The sequence below is a fragment of the Schistocerca serialis genome, chromosome 2 (genome assembly GCF_023864345.2).
Source record: "Schistocerca serialis cubense isolate TAMUIC-IGC-003099 chromosome 2, iqSchSeri2.2, whole genome shotgun sequence".
In the NCBI taxonomy this organism is placed as follows: Eukaryota; Metazoa; Arthropoda; class Insecta; order Orthoptera; family Acrididae; genus Schistocerca; species Schistocerca serialis.
In genome coordinates, this window is record NC_064639.1 from 357993980 (window position 1) to 358013631 (window position 19652).

The window sequence follows — 19652 nt, forward strand, 5'->3', positions numbered from 1 at the left end:
TCTGCAAATTCGTCACACAGCCGAGAAACACTGTCTGTAGGCACAGTCTGATTCACTGATAGGACCTGATTTACAATAGACATGTTAAACAACTGAAATAAATCTAGACCAAACAAGTTCACTGCCGTAGAAGAACGAAGAACGTAAAATGACACAAGTTTTGTTTGTCCCTTGTATGTGGCAAGAAGGCTGCACTGTCCTAACACAGGAATTTTCTGTCCTGAATATGTGGTTAGCTTAACATTTGCGGAACGCAACGGAGGTTTGCCCAGTTGTTTGTACGTGTCATGATTGAGCAATGAAACTGCAGCTCCGGTATCGAGCTGGAATGGTATCACTTTGCCTGCAAAGTCTAAGTCCACAAAAAGTTTATTGTCCTGCTGACGACAAAAGCGACTGTTTTGTGCAATTTGAATAGACACCGGTACAGAATCACTTGCTAATTGACGTGATTTCCGGCGACGTCGACGCACAGTTTTTGTGGGACGAACACAGTCACTGTTAGAGAAAGTGTCACTGGACGAAGCGGAATTAACGACATGAATGTCCATAGGCGAAGGTCCACGAGCCTGAGTGTCCTTGGTTCGATTCCGGCGCGAAGCAAAGGGCCTGGATTGATTGTGATTGTCCGATCTGAGCTTTTTCTGGCAAACACTTTGAACATGTCCTTTCTTATCGCAGAAAAAGCAAATAGCTTGGCGTGACGGGCAATGTTCACGCGAATGTCTAGTAGCACACCGCGGGCACGATTTCACTACATTTGTGGGCTGGCGCGACACACGTGGCTTAGCGCGCGGCGGCAGCTGTGCGGACGTGCGCGAGGCCCGGTTACCGGGCCGCGCAGCGCGTCCAGCGGGCCGGTTAATGTTACACACGGCTGGCGAAGTTTCAAAAGATTCCTGAGCACAGTCAAGTGTGTCCTGTCTATCCAATATGTCTATCACTTGTTGAAGGGAGGGATTAACTAGTTTCAAAATTTGCTCCCGTATGCGAACATCAGAAACGTTCTGTGCAATTGCATCACGCACCATTGTATCTGAATAAGAAAGACCACAGTCACATTCAAAGGCACAGTCCCTAGTAAGTCCTTGCAATGTTGCTACCCACTCCCTATTAGTTTGACCGGCCGTACGTTTTGTACGAAAGAACGTATACCGTTTTGCAACCACATTAACTGTTTCTTTGAAATAGGCATCTAATGCAGACAAAATTTCCTCGTAGGACAGAGTTGCTACGTCGCGTCGGGGAAACAATTTCACTATCACACGGTATGTGGACACACCGACACAAGAAAGCAAAAACGGCTGCCGCTCTTTACCTTGAATTCTGTAGGCTGCTAGATGAAAGTTGAACTGGCGAGACCACTCGTGCCAGGTCTCATCGGCTGCCACGTATGGTCGAAAGGGAGGTGCAACAGCGTGTAGTGGCAGCGGTAGCGAAGAAGCGGCGGCGGCCGCATCGGTTTGAATGGAACGTTGACCCTGGACGAGCTGTCCAAGGGCATCCAGTAACGCCTGCGTCTGCTGATTCTGCAAGCGATAAAATTCGGACAGTACATCTGGAGAATGTGGCGAAGCCATGACACAATTAAATGTAAGCAATCAGAAAGAACTCTTTTCCCTCGTCGCCAATGTTGTGTCGGTAGCTGGGCCGACACCGTGAAGTTGAGATGGCTGAAAAGGCAAGCTAGACTAACGCAGACGGGCGTGAAGTACTGGAACAGGATACGTAATTAATGTTAGGAAGAAAAGTACGGAGCAGGTTTAATACTTAACTTTACTCATTGATTGAGGTACATCGATCTTGACGATACACAGGAGGCTTTAAGTACAATCACTGTATGGCTAATGGCGCCTTGCTAGTTCGTAGCCATTAACTTAGCTGATGGCTATTCTGTCTCTCGGTTAATGAGAGAGAAAGGCTTCGTACATCTGGTCGGTAGCTAGGTTCGCGTACAACTGGGGCGAGTGCTCTCTCGTATCACGAGACCTGCCTTGGTGGTGGCGCTAGGTCTGCGATTACACAGTGGCGACACGCGGGTCCGACATGTACTAAATGGACCGCGGCCGATTTAAGCTACCACCTAGCAAGTGTGGTGTCTGGCGGTGACACCACAGTATTCTTGTTTTTTCCACCTCCACCATGAGAAAAAATGTGCTGCGACAAACGAAAACTGGGCACCTAGCAACGTCACTGTTATATCCCTGCGACAAAAAAGCGTGTTATTTCGGTTCTCATTTGGACATGGTAGCCTGCGTTTGTAGGCTAACAGAGAGTTGAGTAGCCTATCATTCATTTCTGTAATTCATTTGAATAATTAATCACCGTTTAGAGATTGCAATTCATCCTCATGTTATGTTTCCTGGTACTGGTGTTACAAACTCGGTAACGCCTTGAAAGTGCCCAGTGAATTGGCGCAGTGGTTAGCACACTGGACTCGCATTCGGGAGGACGATGATTCAAACTCACGTGCGGCCATCCCGATTTAGGTTTTCCGTAATTTCCCTAAATCGCTTCAGGCAAATTCCAGGATGGTTCCTTTGAAACTTCACGGCTGTCTTCCTCTCCATCCTTCCCAAATCCGATGGGACCGATGACCTCGCTGTTTGATCCCCTCTCCAAAATCAACCAACCAACCAACGTTGAAAGTGTGTATATGTCAACGTGCTTGTTAGACGTTTTCTGAATACATATTAAAATAAATTTATACCAGTCTTCGAAAACGTTTTATCTAATAAATGTATGTATAAACAGCACAATATTCAATGTTAACTGACCAGTCGATATATTGGTAGGAAATCTGCTATTATCATTTAGGCGAGTTGCACATTTTATGACATTTCAGAGTGCGTATAAGAATGGCTAAAAGCCGAAATGATGACTTTGTAAAATAAATAAATAGTAATTTACAGTTTAAGGCGGGAAATTTCTTTCACAACGGTTGCGTATGTAGCGGGAATGTCACGAGTCCGCGCTTATGCTTGCGAACTCGTGTACTCGCTCCCCTTTCTGATCAAATGGAGTCCACTTGTACCCGACAACAGGCTCAGGTGACGAGTGGGCTGCGTTGGTGACCCACGAGTCGAGTCTGCGGGCACACGGAGACAGCGAGTTCCGATATGACGTCACAGGACTCGCTGGTGAGTATAAAGTGAGCATACTGAGTTCATTTCTGATCTCTACTGTCAACCTCGATTACGTGCTCGCTCACAATCAATCGGCCGAAGCATCCACGCTCCCAGGTGCAATAATCTTGTGGTTGACTAATAAGTGATGTGCTTTATTCGTATTAGTTGCTAGTTCCACGATAGACCGAGAGATGGCGTCACTTTCTCCAATTTCAAATGCTCGCTGATGGTAATTTTGTCAGGATGTGTGCATGTGGCGGTAAGTTGCTGTGGGACCGAACTGCTGAGGTCATGGGTCCCTAGGCTTACACACTACTTAATCTAACTTAAACTAACTTACACTAAGGGCAACACACACAAACACACCAAAGTCTGTAGGAGGACTCGAACCTCTGACCGGGACAGCCGCACGAACCGCAGCAAGGCGCCTAAGACCGAGCGGCTACTCCGCTCGGCTTGTGTGCATGTAAACAATGGTAACTGTCAGAAACATGGATGCCAGTAGGAATAACGCGTGCAATGTCCATGTTAGGAAAATGCTTTTCAGGGATGATTTGTACGAGTCTGAGGATGGTATAGACCTACAAGCACACCATCCGGCATTTGGATTTTTCTAATTTTTTATATTTATTTTACGTGTAGTTCAGAACTCAAATCTCGATCACTCAAAGCAGTCTTTATCATGTGGCTAGGGCCTCCCGTCGGGTAGACCGTTCGCCTGGTCCAAGTCTTTCTATTTGACGCCACTTCGGCGACTTGTGTGTCGATGGGGATGAAATGATGATGATTAGGACAACACAACACCCAGTCCCTGGGCGGAGAAAATCTCCGACCCATCCGGGAATCGAACATGGGCCCTTAGGATTGACATTCTGTCACGCTGACCACTCAGCTACCGGGGGCGGACACTCAAAGCAGTACATGCAACTCTCAAGAGTTCCCGACAAAATCGACTTTGAAGATTTCCGAGGAACTTAATCTAATTAACTTAATTTCGGACGATTTTTACGACGAGTCGCGTGGTTCATTTAACCATTATCTAATCATCATTTTTGTGAAAAAATGCACAACATCTTTTTTCTGATTACATATCCCACATATTGCAAATACAAATTCTTATTTATCGACTTTTATAAAAGTCTGTTAATAAAGACTGCTTAATTGAAAACAGTGTTACAGATTTATTAACAATCTTTTAGCCAGTCCCTGTGGCCGAGCGGTGCTAGGCGCTTCAGTCCGAAACCGCGCTGCCGCTACGGTCGCAGGTTCGAATCCTGCCTCGGGCATGAATGTGTGTGATGTCCTTAGGTTAGTTAGGTTTCAGTAGTTCTAAGTCTAGGGAACTGATGACCTCAGATGTTAAGTTCCATAGTGCTTAGAGCCATTTGAACCATTTTTGAACAATATTTTATAAAATATTAAGAAATAATAATTGGAATACCTAATTAGAAACAAAAGACATGCATTTTTCGTAAAAATGATAATTAGATATATGTTAATTAGCATGCTAGCGAGTTAGCCATGCGGCTGTCTTAATTTTAGTGAATTTAAAGTTCCTAGAGAAAATCAACGTCAATTTTGTCGAAAATGTTTTAGAATTGCGTCGAACTGTTTTGAAAGATTAATTATTGGTTTCTGAACGTCATGCACAGAAATATAACAAATAACCAAAATCAGACTGTCTGGGGGTCTCTTTGTCAGATAAAGGTCCTGAATATGTTCCTGAAAGCAAATGCACCTCAAAAGTTGTTTCTAATCAAATAAATTTGAATTATTTATTCAAGCAGTTAAACAATATTAAGTTTTTCCACTTGTCATAATTTACATGCCTTTACGTGACAGGGTGACAGCAGAAATGGGAAGGATCATCCTTAACGTTGCTTACGTGCTGTAGTAAGACGCTTTCTAAAATTAAACTCCAACACAGTGTTTGCAGTATGTGGCCTTGCTCCATCTTGCATGAACCACTGCGTGTCTGTATATTCCCACTTGCACTGCTGCCTTTCTACACGATTTCCCGGGACTTCTCTGTTCAGCAGCTCGTACCGCTTCAATATTCTCCAGCGAACAAACAGGCTTAGGCCGAGGTCGCTTCGCTTCCAATACTGTTCCTTCCTGTACAAATTTATCGTACAACCTGTGGATGGTCTTCTTGCAAGGGACCCATCGTGTGTTAAACTGTTGTCGAAAACGCCTGTAAGTCACAACAACGTTTTTCGTTTCATGAAAAAATAACACAATTCCCGATCGTTGATGTGTCGTCAGTCTTCCATTGTCAGCCATTGCTGCTTACTAGTCTCCTAGCGGCAGTATCGTGAATTACACGTCATTTCGCAACTCATTTGTTTTTCCAAGCTCTGCTGGTACTGCTGTTGAGATCCCAGCGGGATATCTAATGTGCGCCGTGAATTGTGAAAGAAACAATTGGTAACACGTTTCGTGCGCCACCCTGTAAGTTTAAGTGTTAAATGTCTTTTCTGAAGTCATTTGTGTGGAGTGTAACCGTAGCCTTGTACGGAAGAGAAACGTGTGTTGCGTGCGGCAGGAGCGGCCGCTGCAGGCGCAGGCGCAGTGGCAGGGCGAGGGCCGTTTCCTGCTGAAGCGCATGGGCGACGACCCGTCCAGCCGCGCCTGGCTCTCCTCCATCCGCAGCACGTCGTCGGGCCGGCGCTCCGCCACCGAGGACTCGGAGGGCGCCGCCGTCGCCTCCGCCGCCGCCAGCAGCCTGCAGCTGCGGCCCTGGGAGGAGACCGACACCTTCCTCGTCTGCGTCTACAACGTCTCCCCCGAGATCCCCTACGCCATCCTCAAGGTGCCCGTCAGCGCTTGCGCCCAGGACGTGCTCGCCCAGGCGCTCGTCAAGGTCGGTCCGCATACTAATTTTCCTACTTGCTAATTCAGTTATACGTTATTATTACAGTTGTAAGACTACCGTAGGCTACCGTAGTAGCTTAGACTACGGTACTTTTCCTCGTAGCCTTGGTCACTTATGAGCGTAACTGCGTTACCTGTACATTATGTGTCTTACATACCTGTTGGTCGCTAACTCATTTCGATCACATTGCATACGAATACGATCATCGCTTACTGGAGTCCCTAGAAACCAGAAGTACAGTACCGTCTGCAAACTGAGTGAGGATTATAAAGGGTCGCTCGTCAAGGTTGGTCCGCACACTCATTTCCCTACTTGCTAATTCAGTTATACGTTATTCTTAGAGATGTAAGACTACTGTAGCCTACCGTAGTAGCTTAGACTACGGTACTTTTCCTCGTAGCCTTGGTCACTTATGACAGAAACTGCGTTACCTGTACATTATGTGTCTTACATACCTGTTGGTCGCTACCTCATTTCGATCACTTTGCATACGAATACGATCACTGCTTACTGGAGTCCCTAGAAACCAGAAGTACAGTGCCGTCTGCAAACTGAGTGAGGATCTATAAAGGGTCGCGTAACCTAAGGAACATTTCTGTTCTGCATAGTTGTTCACCTGTCTGTTGCTTAAAAATAAACAGTATTTATAGCATAATTGAAACTTTCAACTTTCAATTCAGGTTTTATCCGAAAATTGTTTGCCTGCAGCGTGAAACAAAGGGGTGCTGTAGAAAAAATAAAAAACATAATACGTTTATCACATAGTGCTAGAAAACACAGTACCCTCAAAAAATGTAAAATTTAACAAAAAAGCTAAACAAAAACGTATCAGACATTGCTTCAAAACTTCATAGTGCTTATACACTACTGACCATTAAAATTGATACACCAAGAAGAAATGCAGATGATAAACGGGTATTCATTGGACAGATATATTATACTAGAACTGACATGTGATTACATTTTCACGCAATTTGGGTGCATAGATCCTGCGAAATCAGTACCCAGAACAACCATCTCTGGCCGTAATAACGGCCATAATAGGCATGGGCATTGAGTCAAACAGAGCTTGGATGGCGTGTACAGGTACAGCTGCCCATGCAGCTTCAACACGATACCACAGTTCATCAAGAGTAATGACTGGCGTATTGTGACGAGCCACTTGCTCGGCCATCATTGACCAGACGTTTTCGATTGGTGAGAGATCTGGAGAATGTGCTGCCCAGGGCAGCAGTCGAACATTTTCTGTATCCAGAAAGGCCAGTACAGGACCTCCAACATGTGGTCGTGCATTATCCTGCTGAACTGTAGGTTTTCGCAGGTATCGAATGAAGCGAAGAGCCACTGGTCGTAACACATCTCAAATATAACGTTCACTGTTCAATGCGAACAAGAAGTGACCGAGACGTGTAACCAATGGCACCCCATACCATCACGCCAGGTGATATGCCAGTATGGCGATGACGAATACACCCTTCCAATATACGTCCACCGCGATGTCGCCAAACACGGATGGTACCATCATGATGCTGTAAACGGAACCTGGATTCATCCGAAAAAGTGACGTTTGGCCATTCGTGCACACAGGTTCGTCGTAGAGTACACTATCGCAGGCGCTCCTGTCTGTGATGCAGCGTCAAGGGTAATAGCAGCCATGGTCTCCGAGCTGATAGTCGATGCTGCTGCAAACGTCGTCGAACTGTTCGTGCAGATGGTTGTTGTCTTGCTAACGTCCCCATCTGTTGACACAGGGATCGAGACGTGGCTGCACGATCCGTTACAGCCATGCGAATAAGATGCCTGTCACCTCGACTGCTAGTGATACGAGGACGTTGGGATCCAGACGGCGGTCCGTATTACCCTCCTGAACCCACCGGTTCCATATTCTGCCAACAGTCATTGGATCTCGACCAATGCGAGCAGCAATGTCGCTATAGGATAAACCGCAGTCGCGATAGGCTACAATCCGCCCTTTAGCAAAGTCGGAAGCGAGATGGTACGCATTTCTCCTCCTTACACGAGGCATCACAACAACGTTTCACCAGGCAACGCCGGTCAACTGCTGTTTGTGTATGAGAAATCGGTAGGAAAGTTTCCTCATGTTAGCAAGTTGTAGGTGTCGCCACCGCCGCAAACCTTGTGTGAATGCTCTGAAAAGCTTATCATTTTCACACCACAGCTTCTTCTTCCTGTCGGTTAAATTTTACGTCTGTAGTACGTCATCTTCGTGATGTAGCAGTTTTAATGGCCAGTAGTGTATAAAGCATGTTTCTACTATTCACAAACGCCATTCGCACTGATCCATAATAACGGGAAACTCTTCCCGTTGAATATGATGAGGTTTCTGTTGAGTATAAAATAACAATAATTGTATTGATTTTTTATGTTTACGCATGTAAACTGTACTTACATCAAAATTAATTGCTTTGGTTGCATGAAAGCGAGAAGTTACGTGATCAACTAGCTTTTGTTACGTATAAAATGCAATTTACATTTTATAAAGAGATAAAATACACAATAGACCTACACTGAATGATGTGAGGTTCCAATTATGTGCAAAACAACCAAAAATGAAGAGAAGTCGTCGGCTGCAACTTCCACTTTCACACATTCATTTACATTCCTTTCCCTTCCAATGCTACCAATTACTGCGGGGAGTTCTACCACATTGTATTGTATTGTATGGATTGGGGACCTAGAAACGACGGAAACACTTCGTCCCTGCCGTAGCCCTCAGTGGTTCACAATCCCACAACAGGCTACAGCAGTCCACTCACCCCATCGCCGCACCATACCGAACCCAGGGTTACTGTGCGGTTAGGCCACCAGTGGACACCCCCCCCCCCCTCCCCTCCAGGAACGTCTCACACCAGACGAGTGTAACCCCAATGTCTGCGTGATAAAATAATTATTGTGTACGCTTCCGTGGAGAAAGTGTTTGCGCAGCAATCGCCGACATACTGTAACTGAGGGGGAATAAGGGGAACCAGCCCGCATTCGCCGAGGCAGGTGAAAAACCGCCTTAAAAACCATCCACAGACTGGCCGGCACACCGGACCTCGACACTAATCCGGCTGACGGATTCGTGCCAGGGGGCCAGCACGCCTTCCCGCCCGGGAAGTTCTACCACTAACTACGTTATTTACATACGCGCCGAACACCAGTTTTGGTAGAGCGCAACTCCAGTTATTTCTGTTCACTATCTGATCAAAGGTATGCGGAGACACCTACGGAGCGCGGAATGTGCCACTTGATGTCATGACAGGCGGACAAGCCACTACAAAAGGAGACGGGTAGTATCGTGTTGCCGCCCGCCCGGATAGCCGTGCAGTCCAACGCTCTGTTTCCCGAGCGGAAAGGCGTGCCGGTCCCCGCCACGAATCCGCCCCGGGGATAAGTGTCGAGGTCCGGTGTGCCGGCCAGCCTGTGGATGGTTTTTAAGGCGGTTTTCCATCTGCCTCGGTGAATGCGGGCTGGTTCCCCTTATTCCGCCTCAGTTACACTATGTCGGCGACTGCTGCGCAAACACTGTCTCCACGGACGCGTAGACCATAATTACTCTACCACCCAAACATTGGGGCTACACTCGTCTGGAATGAGACGTTCCCGGGGGGGGGGGGGGGGGGGGGGGGGGGGCTGAGGGCCGAACCGTGCAATAACCCTAGGTTCGGTGCGGGGCGGTGGTAGGGTGCGTGGACTGCTGCACTCTGTTGTGGGGCTGTGAACCACTGAGGGTTACGGCGGGGACGAAGTGTCTCCGTCGTTTCTAGTTCCCCAGTTCAATACGTACATACATACATTGTGTTGTCAGAAGAGAAACAGTAATAGCAATATAGATCAGGTAGGAAAGCACAGTCATATCGGACGTGAACTGCGCATTGTATGTCACCTGAGTAACAGATCCACCATGTACATTTGGGCCCTTCTAGTGATGCCCATGTCGACTGTTTTTGATGTAACTGTTAAGTCGAAACGTGAAAGAACACCCGCACCTAAATCAAGACCAGGCAGATCTAACAGATGGACACGTACCGTCGAATGTTGCGGAGGGTGGTTGTAAATAGTCGCACGAAATCAGCGGAAGAAATCACTTGTGCGTTCCAAAGTACCACCAGGAGTGCAGCTATCACAATGACTGTGCGTTGGAGTTAAAAAGAATGGGGTACAAAGGTCGAGTTCCTCGTATGCCACAATTTTTGTAGTCAGTGCGAAGTGACGCTTGAGGTGGTGTAAAGAGCGACCCACCTGGACAGTGGATGACTGGAAACGAGTGATTTGGTGCGAGGAGTTGCGCTATGCCTTGTGGCAATCCCACGGAAGGGTTTGGTTCCAGGTGAATGTCTGGAGAACGTTAATGGCGTCACGTGTAGTTCCATAAGTAAAGTACGGAAGAGGTGGTATTACAGTACAGGGATGTTTTTCTTAGTTAGGGTGTGGTCCATTTATTGCTGGATACGGATGGATATGAACACATTTTACAGCACTGTGTTCTGCATACAACAGAGGGACAGCCGGAGACGATGGATGTTTGTCTCGGCATGACAGTGCACCCTGTCGTAAAGCAGCATCTCTGAGGCACTGGTTTCCTGACAACAGCGTTCCTTAAACAAACCGACTTCACCAGAGTCTCGGCCTGCAATCATTGGAACAACTTTGGGATGAGTTAGAACACACAGGGTGTTTCACTAAATGTGTTTGCTCTGTAAATTACGAAGTAATAGGCGACGGAAATATTTATTGCGGTAGGTCGCCATAAGAAACGTTACACTGTGTGCGGAGCTATGAACATAGTTTATTGTGTTATGATCCAAAGAGCTACAGCAAAAGATACAATTTTTAAATGGAACAATAGTTGTTTCTATCATGCACTGGAATCAGTAACACCAGCTGTGTATACATCAATTTAAATTAAATTCCTATCACTTTTACTTTGGGAGCCACAACCCTTCAAAGTTTCAGGGGTAGATACCACACACGCTGCGTATAATGCAATGCGCCTTCTGAATGCGGTGCGGCCGAGTTGTAACGTCGCCGATGTCATGAAGCGAGAAGCTTCCTCGATGCGCTGTTAGACTGCCGACTGTCGCCGCACACAGCCGTATACCCGACAGTTCTAGCCACACAAACAAACGGGGCTCAATATACCACAGTTACTGACATCGGATGAAAAAATGGAAATGTCGTGTGGCTAGGGCCTCCCGTCGGGTAGACCGTTCGCCTGGTGCAGGTCTTTCGATTTGACGCCACTTCGGCGACCTGCGCGTCGATGGGGATGAAATGATGATGATTAGGACAACACAACACCCAGTCCCTGAGCGGAGAAAATTTCCGACCCAGCCGGGAATCGAACCCGGGCCCTTTGGATTGACAGTCTGTCACGCTGACCACTCAGCTACCGGGGCGGACCTGACATCGGATGAAGATGTCACACACGAACAACGAGTACGTTGACATGTTGCTGATGCTCAGCGAGTGCCGACACGATGCCACTGAAGCAGCCATGGCGTCGCCGCGAGATATCCTAGGCGAAGAGCTCTGGCAGCCATTACGTTCTTACGTGCCGAACAATGACTTCGGGAAACAGGCAGCTTGGTAATGCGCCGCAGTTACAGACGAAGAACTGCAAGAAGTGAGGAGACGGAGGTGTTTGTTTTAGCTGCAGTATACCACGATCGCCATGTCAGCTTACGAGCCGTTGCTGCAGTCGCTGGTGTCAGTCATAGTACACGGGCACAGGTTTCAACCGTACCACCTGTCACTGACGTAGGAGCTGCACGGGAACGATTTCCGTGCGAGGGCTACATTCTGTGAATGGGCCATGCGTAGTTTCACGCTGGAGTCTTTACACGTGTTATGTTCACAAATTATGGTGCAGTGAATCGCCATAACGTGCATTACTGGGCCGCAGACAATCCTCGGTGGGTACGATCTGTCGACCGTCAGCATAGGTGGTCTATTAATGTGTGGTGTGGAATCCTTCGGAATGAAATCATCGGTCCGCACTACTTCCCAGGTACACTGACAGGTGAGTTACCTCGCGCGTTTACAGTCGACAGGTTGGGTGGTCTTCTTGAACATGTGTGTGTAAACACGAGAGTCCATTTGTGGATGCAGCACGATGGTCACCCAGCCTACTCTGCGCGTGCTGTTGTGGAAGAACTAAACAACAGGTTTGCAGGAAGGTGGTTGGAGCGCCATAGTCCTCACTCATGGCCCGCAAGGTCGCCCAATTTAACACCATTAGATTTATTTTTGTGGGGACATCTAAAGGATCGTGTTTCTGTCACTGAGCCCACATCCCCAGATGATCTAATACGGCGCATCGAGGACGCATGTTGCTCCGTGGCACCGGCGATGTTACATCTCGTCCGCAGATCCTTTAGAAGGCGCATTGCATTGTGCATTCAGGAACATGGACACGTATTTGAACATCTCATTTAAATCAACTTCCCACCGCCAGAACATCCATCACCCACCACACAGCCATGTATTATGTACAGCGTGTGGTATCTGCCCCTGAAACTTTGAAGGGTTGTTGCTCCCAAAGTAAAAGTGATAGAAATGTAATTTAAACTGATGTATACACAGCTGGTGTTACTGATTCCAGTGCATCATAGAAACAACTATTGTTCCATTTAAAAAATTGTATCTTTTGCTGTAACGCTTTGGATCATAACACAATAAACAATGTTCATAGCTCCGCACACAGTGTAACGTTTCTTATGGTGACCTACCGCAATAAATATTTTCATCACCTATTACTTCGTAACTTACAGAGACAAACACATTTAGTGAAACACCATGTATATTCCAGTGTCCAACGTCACTACGTTCTCTATTTTCGGCCCTTGAGGAACAATGGGCTGCCATTCGTCCTCAGACATTCAGATTCCTCATTGAAAGTGTCCCCAACAGAGTTCAAACCATCATAAAGGCTCAGGGTGCGCAGTCCCCATATTAACGTCTACTAGTAGGTGTGAGGGTACTTCTGATCGGATACGGTACAGGGTGTACCGTGATTAATATTGAAAACTGGTGTGGGTAGCAGGTATACGAAAATACCAAGCTATGTATACGTAAAGAGCGTTTTTGTCTGAAGGCGCAATCCTTCCCCATCACTTCCGTAATCGTTGGCGCCAGCTTGACGATAACAACGAACAGGAACGGTCCTTTACTATTTCAGTATTCTTTTGTATATATGGATACACAGCCGGCGTTAATTTCTTGAGGGAAGTCATTTTCCTACTTAGGCCGTTTTATTTTGAAATAGTCACTTCATTTCATTATTTAGCAGTTAGCTACTTTCACCCCCTTGGGAATTATCAACCTACGTCACAGCAAAATATGCACTGTAATTGTTTTTTTTTCTTTTTTTTCACTGTGATGTACCTTGTAATGCCCAAGCTACTCGCTGAAGACATTAGTTAGTCGTTAAACAATGAAATGAAGTGGTTATTCAGTCTACGTAGGAAAATGACTTCCCTCGAGCCTTTGCTGTTTATGTGTGCGATTTAAAAATGTGCAACTGTTGTATTCGCCAAACAAGTTTAGCGCCCAACAGAAAGGTAGCAGGAACCGAACACCCTGCCGCAGGAAGTAGTTGCTGTATTGAGGTGGTTACTCGCAAGCTGCAACTGTCTCATCACACTGCGCTGCTGAGCTACAACAAAAATAATCAATATATTTTGGATAAATGGCAGCATCTGTCGTAAAGATTGAAATCCTTTATTTTACAGATCGATTTCGGTAACTGTGTGACCATCTTCAGTGCAAACTATACGAACTTTTTAGGCCCATATCATAACAGTACAACATTTTCCATGAGGTGTAATATGTACTGTGATGATTACTTCCAACGGATATCTTCACATTTACTGCATACAATAATTTTGAATTACAGAAAAACCTATCTTGTGAACTCAGCAGTCGCCGATCCAACATACACACATCAAAAAAAGTTTTTCATCACCTCGGTTCCGAGAGTTCCGGAACCTGTACAGAAAACTGGAATAGAGATCAACATAAACATCATTTCCGCCATTTTTATTGCTCATGAAAACCACACATTGCATGTTGTACGACCATACAGCGAGCCCTTCAGAGATAGTGGTCCAGATTGCTGCACCACCGGTACCTCTAATACCCAGTAGCACGTCCTCTTGCATCGATGCATGCCTGTATTCGTCGCGGCATACTATCCACAAGTTCATCAAGGCATGTTGGCCCAAATTGTCCCACTCCTCAACGCCGATTCGGCGTAGGTCCCTCAGTGTGGTTGGTGGGTCACGTCGTCCATAAACAGCCCTTTTCAATCTAACCCAGGCATGTTCAATAGGGTTCATGTCTAGAGAACATGCTGCCCACTCTAGTCAAGCAATGTCGTTATCCTAAAGGAAATCATTCACAAGATGTGCACGAGCGTGAATTGACGTCCATGAAGACGAATGCCTCGCCAATATGCTGCCGAAATGGTTGCACTATCGCTCGGAGGATAGTATTCACGTATTGTACAGCCGTTACGGCGCCTTCCGTGACCACCAGCGGCATACGTCGGCCCCACATAGTGCTACCCCAAAGCAGCAGGGAACCTCTACCTTGCTGCACTCGATAGACAGTGTGTCTAAGGCGTTCAGCCTGACCGGCTTGCCTCCAAACACGTCTCCGACGATTGTCTGGTTGAAGGCATATGCGACACTCATCGTTGAAGAGAACGTGATGCCAATCCTGAGCGGTCCATTCGGCACGTTGTTGGGCCCTTCTGTACCGCGCTGCATGGTGTCGTGGTTGCAAAGATGGACCTCGCCATGGACGTCGGGAGAGAAGTTGCGCATCATGCAGCCTATTGCGCACAGTTTGAGTCGAAACACGACGTCCTCTGGCTGTGCGAAAAACATTACTCAACATAGAGGTGTTGCTGTCAGGGTTCCTCCGAGCCATAATCCGTAGGTATCGGTCATCCATTACAGTAGTAGCCCTTGGGCGGCCTGAGCGAGGCATGTCATCGACAGTTCCTGTTTCTCTGTACCTCCTCAACGTCCGTACAACATCGCTTTGGTTCACTCCGAGACGCCTGGACTCTTCCCTTGTTGAGAGCCCTTCCTGGCACAAAGTAACAATGCGGAGGCGATCGAGCCGTGGGTATTCACCTTCTAGGCATGGTTAACTACAGACAACACGAGCCATGTACCTCCTTCCTGGTGGAATGACTGGAACTGATCGGCTGTCGGACCCCGTCAGTCTAATAGGCGCTGCTCATGCATGGTTGTTTACATTTTTAGACGGGTTTAGTGACATCTCTGAACAGTCAAAGGGACTGTTTCTGTGATACAAAAACCACAGTCAACGTCTATCTTCATGAGTTCTGGGAACTGGGGTGATGCAAAACTTTTTTTGATGTGTGTACATTGCACTGAAGATAATCACACGGTGACCGATATCGATCTTCAAAATAAAGGATTCCAATCTTTACAACCGATGCTGCCATTTATCCCAAATATATTGACAATATTATGGTCGTGATGCACACGGTTCCCAATGGAATTAGACATCAACAAAAACAATGCTGCAACACAATGAGTTCGAACACACTGACGCTCACGATGGCCCTAATTGTTATGCGCGCTTTCCAACATTTGCGACATTATGACTTCAATAGCCTGACAAATATTCTCCTCAAAATGTTACAAAAATTGTAGCTGGTCAGCATAGACCTGGACTTTGATGTAACCCCAAAAAAAGCAAACCCATGGGCGCTAAATAACACGCCCGTGGCGGCTGATTCACGGATCCACGTCTTGAGATGATCCGATCGCCAAAGCTTCTCCTTCAACAAATCGAGCGTAGCATCGGCTGTGTAGCGCCATCCTGCTGGAACCACATGTTTTCAATATCTATGGTCTCAAGTTCTGGCCACAGAAATTCGTGTAACATGGACCTGTTGCGGATTCCATTGACAGCAAACGTTCTTCTCTCACAATCTTGAAACACTTAACGTCCAATAACCCCAGCACGCCAAACGCCGCACCACACAGTGAGTTTTTCTGAATGCAGTGGCACTTCATGGACCACTTGTGGTTCTTCCACCTCCAATAACGACAATTTTGCGTATTGACTAAGCCACTAACACAAAAATGCGCCTTGCTTGAGAAGAAGGTTTTTCCATTGAAATCAAGATCAGATTCCAACTGCTGTATGGCCCAATCAGCGAACTCACGACGCAGTCTGTGATGGTTTGGCTTCAGCTCTTGAGTCAGTACATCTTTGTGTGAATGCAGACACAAATACTTTCGCAAGATTTGCGAAGTTGTCGTCTGAGATAGCCGCAACGGTTGGTATAGTCTTGAAACTGACACATTCGGCTCTCCATCAATACTGGCCCCTACTGGTGTGATACTTTCCTCACTCCGCGGTTTGTGTTATGTTGTTGGTGGCCTTTGGTTGTGTAGAGTGATATCCCGCAAAACCTTGGCCACAGTGCGGCGTATAGCCCGAGCAGAGACACGGTGATGGCGACCCAGTTCTCTGATGAACAAACGATGAGCACACACAACTGAGCTGATTTCTTAACGTTCAGGAACGGTGTCAATGCATAATGAAACTTCAAACTGTACTAGATATTTTCACACCTGGAAGCACACAAAAAATATATTGGAAACTGGAAATTACAATTTTAAAAAGTATCACTCTTAATAAAAGATCCTTTAATTGACTGTGTACTTCTACCTATTAAGAAATGTGCTCTCCGTGTGTGTTCATCGCTATTGGATGCTGTATACTACACTCGTATCTGCAGTGAGCTACAAATTCTTTCAGACACCCCCCGATGATAGCGCAAAGCTTGATGAGACTGTACAACTCGCTATCCCAGCTTTTCAGCCATATCAGTTATATTGCTTTACACTTCGCTTTTCTGACGACACCAGACAGAAAAACAACACAGAATTCAGGTCAGGTGATCTCGGAGTCCTGCGTACAGGCCCTGCGTGACCTATCCGTCGTGGACTATATGGATACGCCACATATATTACATTAGCAACAAAATATGCCGTTGCCCCAACATGCATCTTCCAAATTACCCCAACGTTGCGCAAGGGGTATATCCTCAGGAGACCCTCAACGATACCGCCGCAGGAACCGAAGCTATCCCCGTCCACCACGTTCTCTTGAAGAATATGCGACCTAATGAGACCATCACCTAGCAGCCTTCTCCAAACATTGAATGGGAAACAGAGCTGATGTGGTGATTTATAAAGTCTAGTTAGATGGTAACTTAACCAAAACGTTTGCACTTCAAATACATTTGTGTTAATTAGGCCAGTGTTTCATACTGAAATCAGTGGTACACTCGTCACCCAAACAAGAAGGGAATGTGAAAAGTTGGAGGACTTGGACCGTATCATCAAAGGCACATAGTAATGGGCGATTCAGCAACACATTCCTCGCCACCCGTGGTTTCTTAGCTCGGCGCTCCCGAGGAAATAAACTCTTACTATTAACAAGCTAAGAGCAGGTCACTTGAATACTAATCATAAGAGACATTTATTAAAATTAGTGCTCTTTCCATGCTGTGATTACTGCTTGTTGACGTGGCAACTGTACGTATAATGACAGAATGTGACAAAGACAGCCGCCCGCGGTGGTCTAGCTGTTCTAGGCGCTCAGTCCGGAACCGCGCGACTGCTACGGTCGCAGGTTCGAATCCTGCCTCGGGCATGGATGTGTGTGATGTCCTTAGGTTAGTTAGGTTTAAGTAGTTCTAAGTTCTATGGGACTGATGACCACAGATGTTAAGTCCCATAGTGCTCAGAGCCATTTGAACCATTTTTTGTGACAAAGACGACATCCAGGAATAATTATAGTGTATAATATTTTAAAAATTGCGATGGTTTTTAGTTACATGGCTGTATCTAGCATTTCATCCGTCTTTGTACAAGAGAATTTTAAAATGTAGGGAGCTTTTCGTGTGTTTCATTGTATATATGTATATTACATTAAAAATTTGTGACTTCTATTGTGTTGGTACAGTTAGTCTAATGTATTTTGCAGACAAAATATCTCGTACAATTATTTTTGAAATTTTGTAATGCAGTTAGACAAAGGTACCGTTTGCATCATTATGTGGTACAATTGTATCTCGTGAGACAGGCAGTGCCTGAAGCCAATAAAATAAAAAAATTAAAAAGTCAGAGGCGACTCGAACCTTCGTAATCGCAGTTATCCCGCAAACTGCTCCCTTGCGGATCTGGGTTTAATTGAACTTTTTCGCTGCTATTTTCATATAACTTGATCCGCGTCAGTTTTCGCTATTGTTTTGATACGCCTTGTATACGAGCGTTTCCTCTTACAGAAAACGTTTGAAGTAATTTAATAGTAATTTAATATGATTTTTTTGTGTTTCTTCCTTCTTCTCAAATTCTCTTAAGGTTTGGTTTTAAAATTCTGCCTTCTAAAAATACTTTTTTTTTCTTTCTTTATTATGTGCGTAAACATCTTTCAGCACCTGTGTGTCAACTTCCCTGGGTATCGTTTTGTTTATTTCTGTAAAATATTATGCAAACTTGTGGTTGGCTCTCTGTTTTAGGCCTAAAAACTATAACATGTACATTTTATTTTGTTGTGATTTCTCGCCTGAAACTAAATTAATTTTAAAGATGGGGCTATACAGTATGGCGTGCTTCTATGTGTTTTATCGCTTGATAGAGCATATTACCTGCAAAGCAGCCGGGGAAAATGTGTTTCTGTGCTCAAATCGTTTTGTATACTTTTTCCAAGAATTTTTCTTGTGATCCTCTCTCACCTTATTAATATGTACGAGAAATTTTATTCTTCTTTTCCTGAACGTGTCCGTGGTCCGGACTGTGCTTTTGTGTGTTTCTGATGTCGGTCTCTTCAGTCAAATACCTTCTTTCTTTATTGGTCCGCAAATTTTACTAAGATTTTCCGTCCCTGCATCCGATATTCTTTAATTTTTGTTAGTCCAGCAATATGTGTTCTTACTGCTGCGTATAGTGCTTCCAGATGAATGATTGTGTTGTAGTCCTTTAAATTTGTGTTAATGGAAATGGATCTTTCTTTGAAGTGATTCCACGTGAGCATACATACTTTTTATAGTTTTTTTTATTCTTTCTTGACTTGCCTCCAAGTTGCTGGTTATATAAGGTATCCAAAGTATCTCTTGGGCGATTTTCTCGCGGATTATTGCTGTCGGGAGATTAACTTGTGACAATCTCTAACTTTTTCGTATGAAATTTTGCAGTTTGCAATTTTATGTAGTCTTGCTGTGGTGTTCGGCCTTTTCTCTGCTGCTCACTAGGATTTCGAGGTGACAGCTTGGAGCGTTTCTCAAAGCTGATGTTCTGTGCAGGCGCGACGAATGGAGGATCCGGCCCGCTTCGTGCTGGTGGAAGAGCTGGAGTGGAGCAGCGGCAGCGGCAGTTCCGTCACCCGCCAACAGAGGGTTCTGGCTGACGACGAAAACGTCTACAGCACGCAGGTGCACGACTGCGCTACTTCGTTACAACAATACCTCGATCAAATTAACAAAGTGAATAACCGCACACAGTATGGTGCGGCAGCAACAGCTGGGTGTTTCTGTTCTGGATACATTCAAGAGCTGTTATTAACGTAGAGTACTGGGTTTTCTTAGCAGG

General features: G+C 45.8%; 1 protein-coding gene across 1 annotated transcript in view; it reads left to right on the forward strand.

Annotated features, from left to right (window-relative positions):
- The window catches only part of LOC126455985 (1-phosphatidylinositol 4,5-bisphosphate phosphodiesterase epsilon-1-like), a 464968-nt gene that overhangs the window by 430055 nt on the left and 15261 nt on the right, over positions 1-19652 (forward strand). Inside the window, exons 22-23 of the mRNA XM_050091742.1 lie at positions 5674-5991; positions 19367-19495. Coding sequence (XP_049947699.1) covers positions 5674-5991; positions 19367-19495 — 447 coding nt within the window. The remainder of the gene's footprint in view (positions 1-5673; positions 5992-19366; positions 19496-19652) is intronic.